The sequence below is a fragment of the Galeopterus variegatus genome, unplaced genomic scaffold, assembly GCF_000696425.1.
Source record: "Galeopterus variegatus unplaced genomic scaffold, G_variegatus-3.0.2 Scaffold2115, whole genome shotgun sequence".
Lineage (NCBI taxonomy): Eukaryota > Metazoa > Chordata > Mammalia > Dermoptera > Cynocephalidae > Galeopterus > Galeopterus variegatus.
In genome coordinates this window covers 198,343-222,009 of record NW_007728226.1, presented here as the reverse complement: position 1 = coordinate 222,009, position 23,667 = coordinate 198,343, and the positions used below count along the sequence as shown (strand labels likewise).

The 23,667-nt window shown below is 33.8% G+C and overlaps 1 protein-coding gene across 4 annotated transcripts in view; it reads right to left on the bottom strand.

The window, feature by feature from the left end:
• PTPRZ1 (protein tyrosine phosphatase, receptor-type, Z polypeptide 1) overlaps positions 1-23,667 on the bottom strand; it is a 168,175-nt gene that overhangs the window by 36,430 nt on the left and 108,078 nt on the right. For 2 of the 4 annotated variants that reach the window (XM_008580512.1, XM_008580513.1), the window contains exons 10-13: positions 22,831-22,957; positions 16,439-16,485; positions 7,271-10,853; positions 1,900-2,044 (exon numbers count right to left, since the gene is read on the bottom strand). In XM_008580512.1, the coding sequence (XP_008578734.1) occupies positions 1,900-2,044; positions 7,271-10,853; positions 16,439-16,485; positions 22,831-22,957 (3,902 nt within the window). The remainder of the gene's footprint in view (positions 1-1,899; positions 2,045-7,270; positions 10,854-16,438; positions 16,486-22,830; positions 22,958-23,667) is intronic. The other 2 variants (XM_008580514.1, XM_008580515.1) reach the window with 1 other exon arrangement.

The window sequence follows — 23,667 nt, the reverse complement described above, 5'->3', positions numbered from 1 at the left end:
GAGAGCAGATTGTATTTCAATCTTATAAATATAAACCATCAGACATCTTTTTGGAACTTTTTACTAGCACTATTTAGTATAAAATAGAATTTGATTTTCCATCTTATTTAAAAATTTTTTTTAACACCAATTCCCATTCATTTGAAAAATTGGTTTGACAGAGAAAATCAGATCAGACAGAAACCAGTTACAGGAACAAAGATGATATTAATGTGCTAAGAAGTTTGGTCAACAAGTCCAGTGGGGAGAAAAGCAATATAAATTCTTGTTGAACAAACATTTATGGATTATGCACTCTATTCAAAGCACTTTGCTGAGCACGTAATCTTCTGTAAAAAGAGTTATTGGTAATTATGAGAATCACTAGGTTACTGACTGAAGAAAGCGGCTTTGTTTGCATCCTGTTAGGACAAAATAGACTCCTAATCCAGGTAGGGGAACAGAGGCATGACCTGTTCTCCACAGTCTGCAGTCTACTCTGTTCTGTAAAGGAAGTTGGATATGAAATACAGTTGATCATGGAAACATTCTACCTTAGTCAATCAATGTCCAACTATATACAACTACCTGCTCCAGGCCTCACTGTTTCCAGCACTACTAGCTCATTCCTACTTTCCAGTCTTCTTGCCTGCTGTGCCCCTGCCTGGAATGTTCTCTTTTATCTCTACTTTTTGAATCCTATGCAGCTCATACCCTACATTTTATTTTACATTTACCCTGCCCGTTCTATCAAGATCACTTGTTTTCTGACCACTCTTAGCATTAGATTTCAACTGTTATACATATAGTTTTGTGTACTATTTTACAAATTTTTAAAGTAAAATCCTTTTTCCCCAATAAGTACAAATTACCTGAAAACAGTGACTCTCGTTCATTCATCCACTCATTTTTGTTATTTCCCAATAATAGTTAACACAAAGTTAGGTACATGGGAAATAAATACAGTAAGTGTTTTGCAGTAAACTGACAGAATATATTTTGGGAGAACTCATAAAGAGTGGTGATATGAACTTACAGAATGATGTTGCTAAATAAGAAGGAATTAGAGTTTTTCTGAACAAAATTCTCTTTTAAAACAAAAGTATAAAGTGCTAAACTATGCCCCTTTTTGGTTTACAGAGATCATTCCTTATAGCATCGTAAAGTCCTTATTTTCCAACAGGCACAATTATACTAACTTACATTATGCCTCTGGTAAATTTTCTAATTTGCTGTGTGTTCTGCTTGCTACAGGACAAGAAGCTTACGATGGGTGCAATTACTGTTGTCCTTTAAAGGTTTTCATGGGTTCTTGAAGAAAGTGAAGCTGTATTTCATCCTCAAAGCAAATTATAGAGAATTTAAAATACCCATGAATCTTAAAAGTCATTAACTTTATTCTTAATTATATGTATATTTTAATTGCTTAATTTGTGCGTGGGTTATCATTTTTTATCAGTATAAACAGTTGATATGCACATTGTACAAACCCCACTGTCGTTAAAAGAAAAGCCAATATGTTTTACTATATCAAAAAGTTATGTTTTCCTAAATAATAACTTTTGAAATTATAACAGCTGGTGAAAAGCTTAGATTTATGTTAAATGCTATAATAATGTTTGAATGATAATTAGATTAGTATAAATGTACAACTGTCAAGATGCCATATTAAATATTATCTGAAGTCACAGTTCCTCCATTTTACCTTCAATTATTTGATTTAAGTATGAAGATCAATCAATCCTTATATTATTGTGTCTTTGGATTCACAAATTCTCCTTATTCATAGTTACTTGAATAAATTAATGGCAGCACTCAAGTGAAAGGAATTTTGAATATGCTTTGATGACCTTTCAGATGACATACATGCAAAATCTGAGCTTTATAAATTAAAATTTCCAAAACAAGCACTCAACTTACCTCCAGTAGATGAGAATACCCACAAGAACCACTAGACAGATAAAAGTCAGGGCTGACACGATCACAAGGGGTATAACCGCCTTCTTCTCGGATTCCAACCCCTCAGCTAGACCAATACGAGACTCATGGCTACTATTACTGGCCTCTGTAGTCGGAGAAAATTGAGAGAGTTGATATTTGAACTGAAGGAAAAGTTACAATACTTTTAAACTGATTAATTGCAACCTTCATTTCTGTTACTTACCTTTAAAATTTTGACTCTACGATGTAAAGAATGTCAATGATTATAAGCCAATTTAAGCAAAACAAAATTTAAAAAGTAAGGCAGGTTATTAGAGCTGAAGAACTACAATATACCAACAGAGATTAGCACCCAGGTATGGGTGCTGTGGCAAGAAGAGAGAGAGCATAGCACTGCCTTGAAAAGCCTGCTAAAAAGGAAATAAAGTACTAAAATAAGAAAACTACTCAGTTTTTAAATAAAATGAACAGAAAAAGCAAAGCTGTTTATGAATCACCATATATATTAATTTTCTGAAATCAATTTAAATGGAACTATTTTTAACCCTGCTATTAGGTAAATAATTAGGAGCAGTTAATAATTTCATGAAGAAAAATTTTTGAATAACCCTCTTACATTAGAACAACTTTCAATCCAGTAAACTATTTAATTTTAAATGGAGGTTGGTTTTAAAGTACTCTTCTTAATCACTGTTTTTTCCTAAAACAAATATAAATACTATTGCATGTGAACTGAAGAAATACACAGATCTAATTAGTGCTTTTCAAATATGCAAGTGTAAACAATGCAAAAGTCCAAATTCAGTCCTTGGTTTAATTTTGAAAGACAGCAAATGACTATTTTTGTGAACAGTCAGGTACATTATTGTACTAGCACTCTGACAATCACTGTGACTGGAGTTATCCTTCCCAGTTGTTAAAGAGTTTCAGAATAGTTAATGTTAGCGGCCAGTAACAACTCTTCCCCTGTGAGTTGAGGTGTGTTCAGTGGGAAATCAAGATGACTGAGCATGAGAATTGTTTCTAAAATGATGATGTGCTGACAGTGTTGCAAAGTGAGAGCCTTTATCTTGCCTGCTTGCAGAAGTTCTGAAAGAACTAAACTTAAGTTCCCCACAGAAGCCTACATGCTTCCTACACGCTTGGCACATCTCATGCTTTTATACTAAGTGTCTGACTATTACTGATACGAGACAGAGAGAATCAATTTAACTTAAAATATTTAAAAATAAGAAATTCGAGACTAATACAGAGACAGTGCCCGACTTACTATGGTTCGACTTAACGATTTTTTTGACTTTACAATGGTGCAAAAGTGATATGCATATTGCGATATGTGATAACTTATTCAACAATTACATGAGATATTCAACACTCTTATAAAGTAGGTTTTGTGTTAGATGATTTTGCCCAACTATAGGCTAATGTAAGTGTTCTGAGCGTGTTTAAGATAGGCTAGACTAAGCTATGATATTTGGTAGTTTAGCTGTATGAGGGGTCTTCAAAAAGTTCACGAAAAGATTCATTTTATCTTTTTATTCTATTTTTCCATGAACTTTTTGAAGTACTCTCATATTAAATGCATTGTTGACTTAATGATATTTTTAATTTACCGTGGGTTTATCGGGAAATAACTCCATTGTAAGCAGAGGAGCATCTGTAAATGCATGTATATCACATTAAAATACATCTAATTAAAGTGAATTTAAGGTTTAAAATAATAACTTTCTTCTAAAACTAGGGCTGATGAAAGAAAGGGCCAAGCACTCAATCCACTCCTACAGGAAATGTATCAAAAAAATATAATGGATACCCACATTTTCCAAGATGTTTGTTCTTATGATTTTGAATGCATTTGCTAAAAAGGAGTGGAATTCAAAGGCTTGACTAAAAATCATAAAACACTATAAAAGGTGAAAATAAGTCAACTGACCCTCAAGCTGTAGTTAATTGCATAGTGTCTATGCAATTAGACCCTCAAGCTGTAGTTAATATTCTTGTGAGAAAAGCCCAAGCTTCAATTTTTATTATATCAGTCATGTGCTGTGGCCATTACTTATTGTGTGAAGATTCATCTAGATGACTAAATAATCTGATAGTGAGTGTGCTGAACATTTCCTTATAAAATTTAGGAGAGCATCTTGTTTTATATACTTGTCCTCACATTTACCCTATTGTAACTACAGTTACTTAAATGAACAGTAAATTGGTGGATAATAAATGAAATAATCCACTTAGCAAAATCCCTGGTCCTAGTAATTACAATTGGTGGTTAATACTATTACCAATATCGGTCATTCTTGAGGTGTGGTTCCCAGAATAGCTGCATCTGCATCACCTGTAACTTGTAAGAAATGCAAATTTTGGGCCCAACCCACATCATACCAAATCATCTGAATCAGAAACTACGGGTAAGGCTCAGCAACCTGTGTTTTGACAAGTCCTGCAGGTGGTTTTGATCCACATTAAAATTTGAGAACCAATGATGTACATTAAAGTATGTACAAAGTGAGCTTATATTATTACGCTGATTTTTAGTGACCACAAATTTTCATAGCAACATGTATATGTGTGTATATAAAGAAAAATATATATCTCATGTGCACAGATGTTAATGAGATATGTATGAACACATATGTGATATATATGTAAGATATATAACACAAAATATGTAACATACACCATATACACATCACATTTATATACATGCACTATATACATACATGCACACACATATAGTCTTATATATAGGTTTTTTCACAAATTCTTTGAGAGATCTGATCTTAAACTCTTTAACTGAGAAGTTAGAATAATAATTCTAGTGTAATTACATATTATGAAATCTACGTCTTTTATACAAGATGGGATATCACATGAAAATACACAATCAGCTGGTTACTTTATATACTATGATGAGGAACAACTAGTTGTATTAATTTTATTTTCACTTAGTTGAGGCTAAAATATCTGTTCTGATATGATTCAGTAGTGCATGTGAGTAACCTAAATGATAAGACAAAAATCAACTAATAGACAATAAGGAAATAAAGAACTTAAAATTAATATTTTAAAATGTTTTGAGAATAAAATAATATAATTTTGTCATTACAACTTAAGCATTATATATATTTTATTGTCCTTAATCACAAAAGCATAGTCTCTAAGGAACAGACACCAATAACACATGTTTCCAGGCTCAGTTTTGTATTTACTCCTTATGTGAGCTGGATCAAGTAATCTAGTATCTTTGGGTCTTGCATTAAAAACTGCAGGTACTAATATTTGCCTTATCTGTATTATTTTGAGGAACACATCTTATAAATTGCTCTACATTCTAGAAATACATCATAAAATTACAAGTTTCAGAACTAGTCTATATGCATTTGATAAAGGGGCATATTCAATTATTGGATAAGACAGACTACATATGATTTTTTACAGATACAGTATTAAATACAAGCAAGAATTTTTCCCTAATCTTGTTTGATCCTATTTACTTCATTAAATATGTTACTTGATGATCCTGGATATTATGTTCACATTGTTTTCTTTTCATTAGTGGGAGAACATACTCTTAATAATTAAATATATCTAACGAGTGCATTGAAGAGAAACTGGCTAAGTTTTAGTCAATTCTAGGGTCAGTATTTTGCTGTATATATAGTCTTTCTATAACAGTATAATCTAGCAAAAACATATAGATGTCATTACTTAGTAAGACGGAAAAATTGATGAATTCCTATTTTCCTTTAAAATAAATTCAATAAAAATTTAAAAAAACAAGTACTATAATTGAGGACAGATAATAATTTATATATAACACTAATGAATATAGTGACCTACAGATTCATTATTCATTTTCACATATCAGAGTTTAAGTGCTTAACTTGAAATGCAACGTTAAATAGGTTTCAAGTCAGAATACAAAATTGATGCTGCACTGAAGAAAAAATATACAACTAGGGCCGGCCCTGTGGCTCACTCGGGAGAGTGTGGCGCTGGTAGCGCCGAGACCACGGGTTCAGATTCTATATAGGGATGGCCAGTGCACTCACTGGCTGAGCGTGGTGCAGACCACACCGTGCCCTGTGCCGAGGGTTGTGATCCCCTTACCGGTCAGGAAAAAAAAAAAAAAAAAAAAAAAAAATATATATATATATATATATATATATACACACACAACTAATTCAAGGGATGAAAATAACAAAGAGGAAACATATCTTAAAGAGATTGATGTTTATGTTCTGGATTATGAATATTCACTTTTATGCAGTAAAAGTGCAAGATGTTATATTTGCCTATCTTTTGACTTACTGTTAAGATTTACATTTTTCATTGTTAACTTAAATAATACTTTAAAGTTTAATGAAAGCAAATTATAAAATTCTTATGATCAACTGAATGAAATTCAGTTCATTTCAATTCAAATTCATATACTTAATGGAATTAAACTTTCCTTTTTTCCTGGCATTTAAAGCAGACATCTGTATTATACATGCTGCAGGTAATCTGCTCTAAGAAACATCTGGCCAATAAACTAATTAGCATAAAACACATTAACAAACGAAATGCATTTCCACAGAAAATTTTCTAGTGTTTTACATCTTGTCATACAATACCTATACATACTATGCATATTAATGCCCATTATTTAACTTAGAAAGTTGTATAAAAGCAAGCACAGAGTAAAGTGTGTTTTGTTGGTTCACACTGCCCTCTTTAGGCAACATTAAGGTAATCAAAAAAAGACACTTAAAAAAATTAAAACTTTTTTTTTTTTAACTTTACCATTAGTTCTCAAAACTTAGCAACAGAATTTTTCTTTTTAAATCATCCCAAGCTGATGTGGATGTGCAAATTATCTAATTCCTTTCTATGGGGTGCGATCAGAGAAAGGTGCTTATATTATGGTACTATCAGATTTTATAATTCATTTTATAATTCAATAAACTAGTTTGCAACTTCTTTAGAATGAAAGTATGAAAATTAAAATCATCTAAATGTAGCACACTCCAATAATATCATTTAAAAAGCAATACACTAATATGTATTATGCACATATAATTGCTCCCACACATAATAGGCACCCTGTAGAATATGAAATATTGACAATAAATAAAAATTGTTTTATCTATTTTAAAAATAAAGTACCAGAACATGTTAAATGTTCACTTAAAGTAGTGAATAAAATCTTACTTTAAAAACTGTAAATTGATATGATGAATGTTTTGATTAAAAAAAGAGATGATGAGCCATTTTACCAAATTTCTATCTTTTCATGATTTTCTATTTTACTTTTAGAGCAAGAAAATCACCATGCCTCGATCTATCCTTTTCATCCATAACTAACCTGCCTCTGAAACGTTGAACACTTCTGAATGCCCGCTAGTAACAGACGGTGTTGAGGTTCGTGGGGATCCAGGAGTTATCTCTGAGTCACCTGCTTCCAGGACCCCATCAGCATCTCTTTCATTAACGTCTGGAAAACTGAAATCTGTGGACGTCTCGTTATCATTAAGGCTATCTGAGGTACCTTGCCCTGATCCACTCTCTTCGTCACTTGTCAGAACTGCCCATGCCTTAGATTCTGAGGTGGGAGGAAGCAGGGCACTACCAGTCTGAATGTCATTTTCCTCTTTTCCATCACTGTGCTTTTGGGGTAGTGCATTTATTGGTGGTAACTTATCAGTCAAACTGTCCATATCAGTTTGACTGTCTGAGGTTACACCTGTCACTTTATTTCCTTCTTCAGAATTCTCAGATAGTGAATATGATATTGGGTTATCCTGATCCACAAGACTGTTTTCCTGGATGTCTGAATCATTCATTACCTTTTCCTGTGGTTCTCTATAGGATGAGCATGACATACACTTATTTATTGGAAAGCCATCACTACCTCTGTTATCATAATCGTCATCATCATAAATATCATCACCGTCTTCACCACCACCCACTAAATCAGCATCAGATCTGGCACTATGAGTCAGCTTAGAAGGTGCTTCAGAGGGAAACAGAAACTTGGTTGTGGTTACAGAACCATCTCTGTTGGGAGAAACAGCCGTAGTGGAAACATACCTATTTCCTAAAGGAACAGAATGACTAGTAGACACAAATGTATCAGAAACAACTGTTGGAATACCAGCAAGTACCTCATCTGCAACAGAACTTTTGGTGGAGGTGAAAATTTCATCTAAATATATAAACTTATTTATAAGTGTATTTGGTGGTTCATCAATCGATAAAACAGGAGTAGCAAATGCATGCCTTCCTTTTGTGGGGAAGGCCTGGTTAATCTCCAAATTGGCAGTTTGGAACAACTCATCATTACTGTACAAAGAAGGTGCCACTTGCTGGGAACTTTCACTTTTAAGCAAAAGTGGTTCAAAATATTTCTCACTTGTATAAGACATGATTAAACCTTGAAGTGAAGCAGAGTGCATATTAGAAGTAGCCGATTCATCAAAAACTGGTACAGATGTAGGGTGCAGCATGTTTTCACTTGAAGCAGAATTTGATGTCATGAGATGCAATATTGTAGAACTAATTTTATCAACCTCGGGGGTTTCAACCAATATTGGATCACTAGGCACCGCTGGAAGAGCAGTTTTAAGCAAGATGTCAACATCAGAAGCCTGAAAGGAAGGTTGCAGCAATACTTCAGTATTAAAAGAAGCTGAGGCCTCATAAAATAAGAGCTGAGTTGAAGGAGATAAAATTTCACTAGCAGCAGGGTCAGAGGATGCTGGCTCTGAGTTTGCACTAAGCACAGGTTTAAGTGAAGTGTCACCAAATGCTTGAGATAAAGTATATATTGGATGAACCAAAAAGTTATTTTCTGTAGCTTGACTAATATCATGATCAATAACCTTAGTGATGGTATAAGCAAGAGACCCTGGAAACATGCCCTTTGCGCTAGAAATGGAAACAGAGGCTTCTGGCAAAGATGCATTCAACTTATTTATGTTATCATACATACTGGGCATGAATGTGCTTTCAGAATGATAAACTATCTCACTGAAAGAAATTTGCAGTTCAGTCTCATTTCCATATATTATTTCACTTTTAGAAAGCGACTTATTATCATCACTGAACACAGATGTTGTATATGTAAATCCAGCTACAGAAACAGGTGAAGAAATGTTAAGGGCTGTCAGCCCATCTGTGTCAGGTACAAGAAACTCACTATCAGAGGAGGTTCCAGACCACTCCCCATCACCCGAGAGGGCATGAGTAGGCTGCAGTAATGATGCAGTTGGGGTTATTAATGAAGACTTAGGCATGAAGGTATGGCTGGGGCTGCTAAATATAGAACTCTGATAAGATACATCAACGGAATCATACACAGGGATTGCAGAACTGTAAGAAGCAGTGAAAATGTGTTGGGAGCCCTCATTATTAGACAGGGCATGAGAAGATTCAGGCCCTGAAGAATGTGCATGCATCACAACATCACTGCTGGATGGCTCAACTTGAGAAAACATAAGCGTTTTGTAAAGGACACCAGATTCACTACCAAATTCCAATGTCTCTGAAGTAGCATGAGTAGTGGGCTGATGGGACACCACATCAGGATATTGAGCAAGGCTGGGTTCTAATAGCAAATCACTCCCAGCCACTGGCAGAGAAGCATGCAGGGACACCTTATCACTGTCAGCAGCTGAAGTAACTTGCAGAAGGATTTGAGAAACTGTATGCAGATGGCGAAACAATTCACTACTGGAGGAAGCAGAGGAAAATGGAAGCAAAGGTGCACCATCATAGGAAGACAGGATGGATTCAAATGACACACCGACACTGGGAAATACACGCGTAGCATGCAAGGCCGAATCACTACTTGAAGCAGCAGGGGTAGTGTTGAGGATCTGATTGTCAAGCAACAAAGGGGTGACTAGAGGAAAGACTTCACTACTGTAGGAAGGTTGAAGAGGTGTCTCACCATTGTATACCGGTTGGGTTGTCAGCGAGTGTACCATGTTGACAGTAGGGACCGAATCATGTTGTCCAGAGGATGGAGTAAAAGCGTGAGGTGCTACCTCTGTAGGGAAGTAAGCAAAGGTAGAATAATGTGGCATTTCCATATCTCTGACTGAGGGACCCTGTGACACAACTGGGCCTGGAGAAAAGGATTCAGTTGTCTTAGATCCATCAATATGCATCTCAGTGTAATTAGTTTGGAGAAAGCTGTCTCTCCCCGATCCAGTATCGGGCTGTGTTGTCACATCTGCAGAAGTAGAAAGCCACACATTTCCATCAACAGAAGGATCCTTTAGAGATTCTTCTGAACCCGATGAAGCTGAATCTTCTGAAGCATTTTTCATAGATTCTCGTACAAGGACATCATATGTGATTGCCTCTGGGTTTTCTGAAGAAAATATATACCCATGAGACATGTTCTCAAAGATGAGTGGCATAGCAGAGGTTGCAGGACTGGAGCCTGAAGAGTCATCAGCTCCAGTGTCGATCTTGAAATTGCTCAATAAACTCTCTTCCTCACTGATATCAGTAGATACCTCTGGATATTCTGTTATAGAAACCGTGTTTACAGATTCCGCAGTCCCAGACAAGTTCATCTGTGGGAATCTAAGAACCGTTTTAGAGCCATCATTTAAAGAGGCTGAAGTAGCTTGCACAGTGTGAGGTGGCAGTTTAGTCACAGACTGAGAAGTCAAGGAAGTATCTTTTTCTGTGGCCAATTCAGTGACTGGTTGGGAAGTGGAATGTAAGAATGCATTGGGAACATCACCCTTTCTAGAGAATTCACTTCCTCTCATTGGGGATCGGTTAGTCTTGGCCTCATTGTACTTAGTCCCTATGTGGTTGTAGTGTGTGGTGGTGGAAATCTGGGGTTCCTTTCTCCTTATTTGGTTTGTGGTACTGTCTCTTCCAGGATTCACAATAGCGTCTTCTTCAATATCTTTTTCCTCTTCTTCCTCCTTTGAAAAGAAAACAAGATTTAATGGAATGTAAGGAAATAAGAGAAAAACAAAATCTTAATAGTATCTTATGCTGCATTATACTGCTAATTCTCATTTTTGAGGTCCTGGGAACTTTTTATCTTCATAAAGCACCACTCTATGGAACCCATGCCCCTATCTATAACCTCTGCCATCCACCCACTAGAATGAGTGATTAAACTTAATGAAAACACCCTATTTATGGCTGCCTTTATTTTAATCCTATGAGAGGAAGTAATTAAATTAATAGATTCCACAGCTTTAAAAGGCAGACACATTGTAGTTGCATTTACTTATTGAAAGTATTATTTAACATGGTATTTACTTTCTTGTTTTTATGTTTCTTTGTTCAGTTCCTAAGGCAGCAAGCTAAATAGCAATTGGTTTGTTATAATATGAAATGGCAATAAAACTATTTATCTCGAAGACCAAAGCAGTTGGACATTCAGAATATTTCATTGTATAGTCTCAGAATAAATCATAATTTTTAAGTCATCACAAGAGGTGGATTTAGGACTGACAGAGGTGTTTGTCTTTGTTTTCCTTTTGTTTTTAATACTTTTCACTTGAGATGTAAGTGGATATATTAAAGGCAACTTATGAAAATATAATTCTAGTATTAGTCATTTAATTTTATGTTTCTTTTAGAATCATCATTCAGGAGGCTGAGTCTTCCATGCACATGTAGTCAGTGTAATGGCTCAGGAGTGTGCTGGCTAGAAATCAACCAAGATCCATGGGTGTGCACGCACACACGCGCGCATGTGTGTGTGTGTGTGCGCGCGCGTGTGTGTGAAACTGGGCATGTTATAGCATGTCTAATCACGTGTTTAGAAAACTAAATTACCAAAGGTACCAAGATATGATTTTTTTTAGTCCATGTGGGACTTCGTACCCAACAATTTGTCAGAATTGTCATCTATTAGATTATTTATTATCTTTTAAGGCCATGTCCCTTACAAGGAGAAAAAAGTGACAGTACAAATTAGTCAGTGAGAACTTGACCAGTATCAGTAGAAAGAGTCTGAATCTTAAGCCATGTGTGCTCACGGGCATGTGTCTCGTACACATGGGAAGCTGCACTGCATGAAACACAAGCTTCCCAGCGTATCGGCCACATCATTATTTGGAGCTTAATTATTTGGTGGGTTGTATAGTATTTTCTGAGGCATATGTGACAATTTTAAGAAGTAATCAGCTTGGGCCGACCCTGTGGCTCACTCAGGAGAGTGTGGCGCTGGGAGCGCTGAGGCTGCGGGTTTGGATCCTATATAGGGATGGCTGGTGTGTGCTCACTTGCTGAGCGTGGTGCGGGCGACACCAAGCCAAGGGTTGTGATTCCCTTACCGGTCACAAAAAACAAACAAAAAAAACCAGAAGTAATCAGCTTAATCTAATTTTTTTTTTTTTTTTTTTTTGGTGGCTGGCCAGTACAGGGATTGAACTGTGGACCTTAGTGTTGTCAGCACCACACTCTAACAAACTGAGAACTGGCCAACCCAGCTGTATCTAAATTGTATTAAATGCTAAAAATGGTTGCTCTCTTAGATTCACTAGACAAATTTCCTTACTGGTGGTCAGTTTTTCTTTATGAAATTATTATTATGAAAATATTCTCCTAATCTATAAACCTAAAAACCTCATGCAAAAGGAAATAAGAATAATTTGCCTTGACTTACTTTTGGTGACAATATATTGGTGCTATATGTCTCTTTCCTTAGAAGTTCTCACAAACATTTGTTTTATAATCTGATCCAGAGTTTGGCAGAGGATCAACATTAAGCTTAGCAGTATCGAATTTCTAACTCCTCCTCATTTTGCAAATTTGAATATTTACATAGTTTTCTGGCATCACTCCACACTTTCTTTTATATACATTTATTTACATAGGTAAACATTTATATATACATCTATTCACACTCTTACAGAAATATAGGTTTATATGTTTTCATATACCTCAGTCCACTCTAAATCCCTCCTCAGCTGATAGCCTTCCTGTTTACAGAGAAAAGAGAAGCCACCAGACAAAAACACACCTCTTCCTAAACATTAAAAACACAGACCAACCACTGTGGTTTTCATGTGCATTTTCCAGATGATTAGTGATGTGGAAATTTTTTCATACACATGTTGGCCATTTATATGTCTCCTTTTAATGACCTTCATTCCTTCCATCCTGTTGTAATTGAAGAGTTTTGTTTCCCTTCCTTTCTAAGGCTAATTTCTACATCTGTATTTTAAATCTATTCCCTACCATCTTCTTGGGAAATGAACACAATTGAGTATTTCCCTCTATTTTGTGCTGTCAATTTGTTTTCTCAAATTCTTAAACAGACCATTCCTATCAGGTTAAATGAACTCAGATCTCTCCTGTTTAAAAGGAACATAAAGGAAAATTTCTAATTAAACTTTGAGTTATCATTCTACTTCTCTTCTCCCTTTCACAACTAAAGTTTCCAAAAGACATGTCTTCTATTTTCTCTATGTGATCTAATAATCTCTATTGACTCCTCTAATAATATTACTTTTTCTCTTCTTTGCTTATATTCCCACACAAATACACTTTATCATATCCTACCATAAGCTTTGTAGATTTCTATAAAATTTTTACTAAAACATAACACTACTCACCTCTTCTGTTAGATATCTTGGGGAAAAAACTATATGCACATCACACACATATCCCTTCTATTGCTTTCTTTTCTAGTATATTTTAAATTTAATGAGGTTCAGACACCTCTCAGAATGTAAAGGAGGTGAAGGACCACTCATTAGTCCTACCCCACCAAGTCTTATATGATCTCTCTGAGGTCATACTGCCTTGTGCCAATATTTCCAGAATATATCACTGATGCTGTATGATTACTTTCTACATATCTGACCAAAATATTTTAACAAATACTCTTTCCTATAATTTCTTATAAAGTTATTGTGAATCTCTCTTCTGCTATAGTTCTGATCTGTGTCACACTTATCTTTTACAATTTCCATTTTAAAAAATGTTAGTGTGAAGCCTTGATCATGTTGGAGATACTTTGTCTTTCAAAGTCATACATTTCTGTTTGGAGAGGATATAAGGAATATCCCCTAAACTATTCATTTCCATATTCTGGGCTTAAAATTCATTACAGATGCATTCCACATATTTGCCAGCCTCTGTCATTCATTCCTGCATGAAGCAATGGAAACAAAGAGTGGATGGACGAAGTAGTGTTTTCACTGCATCTCAGAATCATGCTCCAGGAAGACATGTTACAACATGGAACTGCTCTGATTTGACACTTTATTACAATAGTTCATTTCAATAGCATGAAATACTATCAATCTGCCAAGTCAGTTTTATAAGCCACTGCTCCTGTGCCCTTCATCTTAAATCCTCTTCTATGTGGTGGTAGCTGGCTGCCTCTCCCTCAGAAGTGCCAATGTATTCTTGGTGTTTCACAACATGTGAGCTGCTGCTTTTTTGGCATTACCACCACAGGCAAAGCCCCATAAATGCCAAATGTCATTAAGACTGCTCTTTCTCCTCCCCTTTCTCTTTTAATCACAGCCTTCCACACACAAGAACTCACGTTGGCTTTTGATTCTACTCGGCCCTCTCAGGCGTCTTCTTGCTCAGTGTGTTGTATATTCTCCCTTTGCCTTCCCAGATCCTTTCTTCCATGTCTCCATTCTGGTAGGAAAGTGAGATTATTCCCCAGGAGGTTCCTTACTTGACTGGTCCTCACAGGATGGCTCTGTCCCACTGTAGAGGACACAGCATCTGCCGGGCTAACTCTCTACACCTTTTCCTTTCTTTTTAGGTCTAGCTGCTTACGAATCCCTGATATCATTAGCCCCAAATGTACAACATCATTCCTTGCTGGTTTCCATTAACCCTTCCCACACATCTGTGAATAGTCCTTTTTATTAAATTAACCTCAGTGACTCCACTTGAGTGTGACATCTGTTTCCCATTGGGACCTGGACTGATAACACTGAATTGTTTTCTTGCCTCTTGCTCAGGACTATAGTAAGCCAGCCTACAGAGAAGCAATGCTCAGACATTTTCACTTTCTTCTCTAACTACTTGTGTTAGAAGATCTACTTGTGTTTGTAACATACGTAACTGGTGAGACCTGAGACCTTTGGTATTTCTGTTCTAAAGTATCACAACAAAATAAAGGTGTATCAACTAACACAGCTTATTCACACAGCTAAATATTATGTTAGATACGGTACTACAGGTTTATGTAGAAACTTACTAGTAATTAACATTGGAAAATTTTAAATAACTTTTGTAAGCTTATGCTAAAGACTGCCTTAGGGTTAAAGTCAACTGAGAAAAAAAAACATAGACTCATGATAACAGGAATTGCAACGAAAAATAATTGATCATTCTTTGGTCATTTCTAAAAAGTTCATGATATGTAATACATTTCACATGAAATGGAACTCAAACAGAATATCATTTATTAAATGGCACCAATTACTGGAACAAGGGCTCGTTTCAGCATATCAAACCAATGATTTGAATTAACAACACAGCATAAAAATAATTTATTTTTCCTTCCCTTAACTTGATTTTATTGACCATTTCTAGTTATATACATATCCACATGCACCTGCACACGCACACACACACACACACACAAAGATATCCTTAGCTGAATTTTGTCAACTCTTGTTGAAAGGTGGACTGGTCATTTTGGTAAAATTGTGTCTTTTTTGTAATATATATAACTGGTGAGACCTGAGGCACCCTGAGAATACCCAGAAGATATATTTATCATTGAAGTAATTATACCTGTGAAAACACAACCTAATTGCTATTTATGGCTAGATAATAGCATTAGTTATTGCACTTTATCAGCTCCTACACAATGTGTACATATACACACATTCATACTATCATCAATAACACCTGGATTGAACATGTGATTTCATTTATGATGAAGAGCACATTTGAGCTTAGGATGAGATATAAGATACATCAAACAATCATTTTTTTCTCTGTTTTAAAAATTAAGATGATGTTAACATTTGTAGATATTCTCAAATACCCATTTACTTGTAGGATATTGTGATAGTAACAGACACATAATATGAAAAGCCCAAACACAAATAATCAAATTAAATGGACAAATACACAATTTACATACACAATTTACATTTTGGTGCATATTTATTATGAATCCATCAATCATTTGTTAAGTTCTTTATAAATAAACTGTATTAAGAACTGCTTACATATTATTTTAGTCCTTTAGAAAAATTTGAACACTGAAAAAATTCCAATTTATAGCTGTAGCTCCTATCTACAATTATTTTTAAGTTCATTGTTTCTTTGATTATCTCCAAACCTTTTATATCTGTTTTTTTTGTATTATACTGATCAAATGTCTTCCAACTTCTTCATAAAAGAATCATGTATATCAATTACATGACTATAAGTCTTAGCCACTAACCCCACAATTAATAATGCAATGCAAACTTTTATTAATGAACAGTATCTAAAACCTAAGCAATAATTCAAAATAGACTTTATAATTTAAAAAACATTTGCATATAAACTAGTTAGGTACCTTGATTATTTCTTCAGTTCCAATTAATTCAGGAAAAAGGTCAAGTTCTACAAAATTAAAAACAAAATTATTAAAACTTTTATTCAACTATTTCAGCCTTGTGGGTTTACCTTTGGATAAAAAGAGGGGGAAACAAAACAGAACAAAACAAAAACAAAAAACAAAAAAAATTAATGTTAGTTTTGAAAATACAGAATATTTCAAAATAAAACTTTCAAATTTCAAATTTTAGTTTTCAGCATTACTTAACACTATGTTACACAACATGACATAAATTTATATATAACTTCATTTAAAACCTTGATCTCTACCTTCCCCTCTAACTCCCTTCTACAATCCCACCCCAAGTCTGATTGAAGCTAAGAAGGGAGAAAAATGACAAAACCGAGTGTAAAGAAACTCAAATAATTTTTCATCAGTGTGGAGTTACTTTCATCTTTAGTGTGGCTAACAAAACCATACTTAGAGGGAATTTAGGGGATTTTCTGGAGAATTGGCAGGAATTATTTTCTTATTTGGCTGCCTTAGTTTCCTCCTGTGACTGAGGGACAAATAATTCCTTATACTCCTCAAATTTGGGTTCATACCTATTTGTATACAGGGTGCTGTGCCAAGTAAAGCGGATAGTGTTTTCCAGCACGTTCCAGCCAGGTTGGCAGCAGGAAGGACTGAACAGAGTGATTCCTGTGCATTCTCCTCAGGGAAACTCAGCTAATGCTGCCTATGCAAAGAATTCCAAGACCTGGATCACCCAAGCCTGTTTTTCTCAACCAACCAGAATAAAAAAAATTCTAGTACTATATATGAATATCTCAATGCTGAGACAGAACCTGTCAGGAAATGTTAGACAAGACTGATAACTGGTTCTCTCCAACAACGAATCTAGCCACACAACCAAATCACTGAGGGGCGAGAGGAGATTTCTTTCTCAGTGTTCGTCTGAGCTGCCTAGGTCAGGAGGACGGTAGACAGAGTAACTGTGAGGGCTTGGGCATTATTACAGTGATGCTCTTATTCCTGTGCTTTTACAGAGTCTCACTCTATCTCCAAAGTTTATGCTCTGCACTATCCCAATGTTGCTTATGTTTTATGTTTTTATATGTCCTCAAAGGAAAATGCATATTCTATAGAAATGTCAAGGCATAACTGAACTAACATTAAATGTTTATTATACCCAGGCCTGTTTTCCAAAAGACTTTCTTAAGTTTATTTTTATCAGAAAATTTCTAGATACTAGTATGTGTAAAACCATTCAATATAGTTCTGTGCATGAATTCTAAGTAGAAGAGAATTAAAGTAAAATCTGTAAGTGTGCCCAGTCAGTCCCTGAGAAGATTTAAAATTAATACTCTTGACAAATTCGCTGTTTCAAAGTTACTTACCATGAACAATTTACTGTGCTGTAAAAATGAAAATACTCACTAGAAACAATCCCAGTCTTAGATTTGAATTTGTAATTTTTTTTTTCCTATTTGGCCATCAAGGAGTTTGGAAACTTTTATTTGGATCATTAGTATTTGCCTTTTTAAATTTTTGTCCGTATGAAATCCTTTCCCCACCCTTTTTCATGTTCTTTATGTTTCCCAATTAAAGTGATTTCAATTGCTTCAAACACATGTGATTTTCTAACTTCCTGGAAAATCAATACATGTGAATTTAAAAATGGACAACTAAATTGTGACAAATAACCTTCACTATGATTTTCTTAAAGCTACAACTAGGGAAGTTTGTGCAAAAATCTTCAAATTCAGCATATGAGACAATACCTAGTTTTATTAGAAATACTTTTAAAAGAGACACTTTTTATGTACTTTTAAAATATTTTAATGCTTATATGACAAATCATAAATACTTGTTAGTGATACATATTTTACACTGAAGATTTTTCTCTGTTAAGAAGTTGTGGAAAAAAATTCTCAACAATATCCTGTTCCTTTCAACATGCTTAAGAAAGTGTTTTAAAATAAAAAACACAAACACACACATGGTCTAACTTCACCTAACATCATACTTTTAATTGGCAAAGATAATTTTCTTATTTGATTGCCAGGGTTAGGATTGGGTATAATTTGGTATGTGTAATTATCACACTGAGGAATGGCTTCCTTTTCTTTCCACATCCTCAGTGTGTATTGTGTTTGATTTATTTTTATCCTTTAAACAGAGCATATATTAACTCTATGGATTATGATTCCTAATAAGTTAGAACACAAGATCTTAATGCAATCACATCCTAGGAATATCAGTGACTTGTACTGTAATTGTATTTGCTGTTCATTGCAATAAGAAGTAAGAATTTAAATACTTTGAAGGATTTTCATTCTGCTTTCCAAGTGGACTCAGATGATTTGAATTGACTGAAATTCTGAGGCTTCCCAGGAACTCTTCAAGACTTCCATCCACCAGAATCCAGAAGTCTTTTGCTGAGCCTCTCCAGAGCAATTTTGAAAATAAAATAATTTTTGAAGACTCTTTCTATCTTCCTAAAGATTCTGAAGCCATACTTCTGAGTCTAAGAGTTCACAAGACCCTCATACCCAAGGTCTAGCTCTGCTGACTGGCACAAGGTCTCATATTGGGTACCCCTGCGCCTGCTGTTTTGTCACAAATAATAACAGTGCCTGACTCAGGCACTATAGATACATTAAGTAGTTAAAAAATTATGCTTGTTTATAGAATCTTCTCACTTATCAAAACAGGCTAGAAAAAAGTCTGATAGTGAAGACTGTCAATATGTTTGTTTTTTTTTTCTTAAGTGAAACTTAAATTTGTGTAATAACTGAAGAAAAGCCGCTGATTCATTTTGGTTTTGTTTTGGGGGATATGTAATGTTGGATTTTTTTAGAAATACCTTGTTAGTATCATGTTAATATTCTATAACACAAAAAAGCAACACTGATGTAGGATGGCAAGTAATGCTTATTTAATTGTTTGAAGGTAAGCCAAGTTTCACAGTGCAAAAAATTAAAAGCAATGTAGACTGTAATCACTTCAAATTATGATTTTAAATATCATATAATCACACCAGTAGCATTGCATAACACAGGCAGAGTAATGAAAGATGGGATGCATATGATTTAACAAGACAATTGTTATACAACTGAAAAGCACACAGTAACAAGAAAAAATGTGTTGATTTAATTCATCATGCATTTAAATTTAACACATAATTATCAAGGCCCTATAACATGTACTTAAATAATGTCCTCTATAACTGTATGATAATAAGCTCTACATTATAGAGGAGAAATAAACACAATTATCTTAGTTACAATGACATAACATATTTATGAATTATTCATAAATATAATTTTATACATTCATAAATATAATTTTCTAAAAAGTCTTTTAATAGAATGTATGCACATTTCTTAACATTAAAAAGGCCTTAATGACAAATTTAAGTTAGTTTATGAATATAAATTTATGTATTTATTTAAAAATAGTAATTTGAAATAATACTTAGTGGACATTCATTATGGTGATACTGTTGTATACAACAAAAAAATATAACTAAAACATACAAGGAACAAAGTAATCAAATTATCAATTTAAATGCACAATTTAATCAAATTAGCAAGTTAAATGCACAATTTGGAAGACTGAGTTTATCTTCACAGATATTGATTAGATATCCGAAATCCATGAAATGAGGGCAATTATAAATTATCCTTCTGCATTTCTTTTTTACAAAACAATAAATAATACAGTATTTAGAAAATAGTTTATCCTAAATAATAATAGAATAATTCAGTAGGGTATGTTACAGTGTTACCACGGTAATGGAAAAACATGATTAACGAGATGAAATGGTACTAGTAAAAATAATGAAATAAGCAGCAAACTCAAAAGCCACTACATCCATATTAGCCACATGAATAGTAAAATTCACAAATCTTGTAGGTATCAAATCTGTTTTAACAAACCACAAGATAGTACTGCTGTCAAGACTTTCACTGTGATGTATTTACTGTAAAACCAATACAAGTGTACTTCAAAAAGTTAATGGAAAGATTAAATTATCTTTCAATTCCATTTTTCCACAAATTTTTGAAGTACCCTCACATTTAAGACAGTATAATTTCAATACTAAACTGTAAGTATATGGGAGGTGAGAATACTATCACTGAACCACTAATGCTCTTCTACATTGTAAATGTATGAATTGAAATGCCATTGCAGTATTTAAGATCAGCAAGAATAAATTCTAAGAGATCTAATATTTTCTTTATAAAGAATAGGAAGCTTCCAAACTTTTGATGAAGGGATTTTTGAAAGCAATAATTAGGGGATTAATCTACTTAAGTTTGTAACTTTTGGCTTTTAAGAGACATATCAAAACATCAAATCATATACCATCTTTTGGTAAAACATCATTACCGTACAAAATGCTTTAAGGGACTAACATATCCATAGAGATTAAACGGTTGTGTCTAAACTAGCATCTCATGATTACATTATTCAATAATGTCCCGATCCTTTGAATAAATGGAAATTGTTATAATATTTATTATTTTGTAGGAATGTGAATATACTACAAGTGATACAAGAATATCAAACTTTGTGCCAATATAGATTCAGTCTAAAAAGATCACTCAGAAATCACATGTAAAGAATAGACATTTGATCTGATTTTTCATATGCAATAAGCTTCTAAAAATTAAAAAACGAAAATATTCAGAAAATTTAAAATTTTGGCATAGTGAATAGAGAAAGGAAGAGCATAAAATAAGTCACTGGAAATAATTATTTTTTGTAAACGCCTTGAAAATTGTTTTGTGTACAAAAATTAGAGTAGCACAATTGATCTAAGACAGTAAAATAAAGTGAATGTGTTCAACATAATTTATATTTTAAAATGCACAGATAAGGATAGAGGAGATTTTTTTATGTGCCATATTTCAATCAATTCATATATGGTATTAGTCAACGTGGTCAATGTTGTACTGGTAAAGATGTCATTTTCTGGGTGGATCAATATGGAAACTTGGTGAGGGTTTCCATTCAGTGAAGTAGCTTAATATGGTACAGTTAAAACCATGGTCATTTACTTTAATACACACCTTTCAATAAGACTTAGAGCTCACATTCCACTTAAAAATAAACTGATTTTGAAAAACAATGCTAAATAAAGGCAATAGGAAAGATGATTATACCCAAGCCGTGAGGCAGGTCAGAGGAAATATTAAATAACAATATTGCCATCATGATAGTAGCAATATTCGTTAGCCATCAATATCAACTTCAGAGATAATTTGGTAAGTTTTGCAGGCAGTGGTTTTTCAGAATCCATATAATACTCTGACATATATTCTTTAATGTAAAAAGTCATCCAGTTAGAATAACTACGGCAAAGTGATCTATGAACATATACTTTATTTAAGCTCATGTTGGATTAAAGTCCCTGTCATAGCATTTAAACAACAAAGGCAAACAAAAGCATATCAGTTTTCCTTCTATATGTAAAACTGAAATGAGCTATACTTTATATAATCTGTAACCACTCATTTACATTAGAAATTGGTAAAAATTTCAATGAGTAGCCTCATGACAGAGATCACCAAAGAATAATTACATTATACATGTATGCATGCATATATATACATGAATATACATGTGTACAATGTGTGCCTGCATACACATATGCATATATACATTTCCATTCTATTACTTTAAAACTGCTGATACTAACAAAAAAACTTAATTATGTAAACTTGCCAATTGTCAATTTATGAAGGTCAGCACTTGATTCAGTTATTGCATATGCTTTGAGATCAGCAGATTTTTCCCATAATAGTTAGAGAAGATGCATGCAAATAAAACATAATTAGAAACAACTTTTGTTTTGTTTTGCTTTTGTGAAATAGTATTGATAAATCAACTAAGAGGAAATCACTCCCCCTGACCAAATTATAAAAGGTTTATAAAAATATCTAAGATAAACTGTTGAGATGCTTTGTAGAGATATGTCAAAGAACCTCACATGATCTTAAGATCATGTCTATACTTACTACAAAACGCTTTGGGGGCTGAAAAAGGAAATAAACAAAATGAAACCAATTCTTAATTACCTAACATAACAATCTTAATATTTACACAGCAATTATCATTTGATGACCATTACAAACACTCTAAATAGGTTTTGTGGTTATTTTACAAATGGAAAACTTCAGTATTAAGAATAAATTAACTTATTGTTCTGCACCAGATCTGCTGAATGAGAAATGGGTCCCCTGCATCATAAAATTACCTGGCAATCCAGACTTAAGAGGAAGTCATTTTGCCCTTTGGGCAAAAAGACATGAAGCCGGAGAGAAAGCACCAATGCACCCCAAAATTAAACTAGCCTTATTTATTTAGATGATATAAAGGTAGTTTGGGGGAGCACTCACCAGGGTCATCAGAAGGCATGTCGACGATCAGCTGGTCACTGTATTTTCCATATAACCCATTAGTGCATATGGCTACTATTTGAAGAACATAACTCATATTAGGTAGCAAATTATTGAGAATAGCACCCTAAAAAAAGATATTAGTAATTACACAAATGTGTTACTCCCATAGGACTACTAACACACTAGACATCTGTCCTAAAATACTTTTCCTCATCTGTCAATGAGAAATATTTATATTTTATTAACCTAAGAAAAGGCTGATGCAATGTTATTAAGTTGAACTTGTTATATTTGTGAAATTATAAAGATACTGGGAAACTTGGCATTTTTTTTTATCAGATTTAGTTTTCAAAAGCTTCGTTTGTAACTAGAATTTATCAAATTCATAAATGAGTATCACAAACTAAAAAGAAATATATTAGAGAAGTAAGTGTGTAGCACATGCAAATAAGGATAAAATGTAAAAAACAGCTAATTTATCTCTTTATCCTGACAATATACATAAGGGTACTTCAAAAAATTCATGGAAAGATTCATATTATCTTTTAATTCTTTTTTTCCACGATCTTTTCGAAGTACTCTCATATATGCAAGACAGTAATAGAATTATCTACTTCACATAATTATGAAATGAAAAATAATACTTACTCATAAATGCCATAATTTTCCTAGATCAGAGTGTCTCTATATTCTAGACAGCTGAATTAAAAAGCTGGTTAAAAATTTTATCTATTTTGTTCGTATGCTATTAAACATAGTACAAAAAAAAAATGATTTTTACTTAAATGCAAGTTCTCAGGACTTGCCGGGCTCCAGCTGTCTGAATGCTGAGTC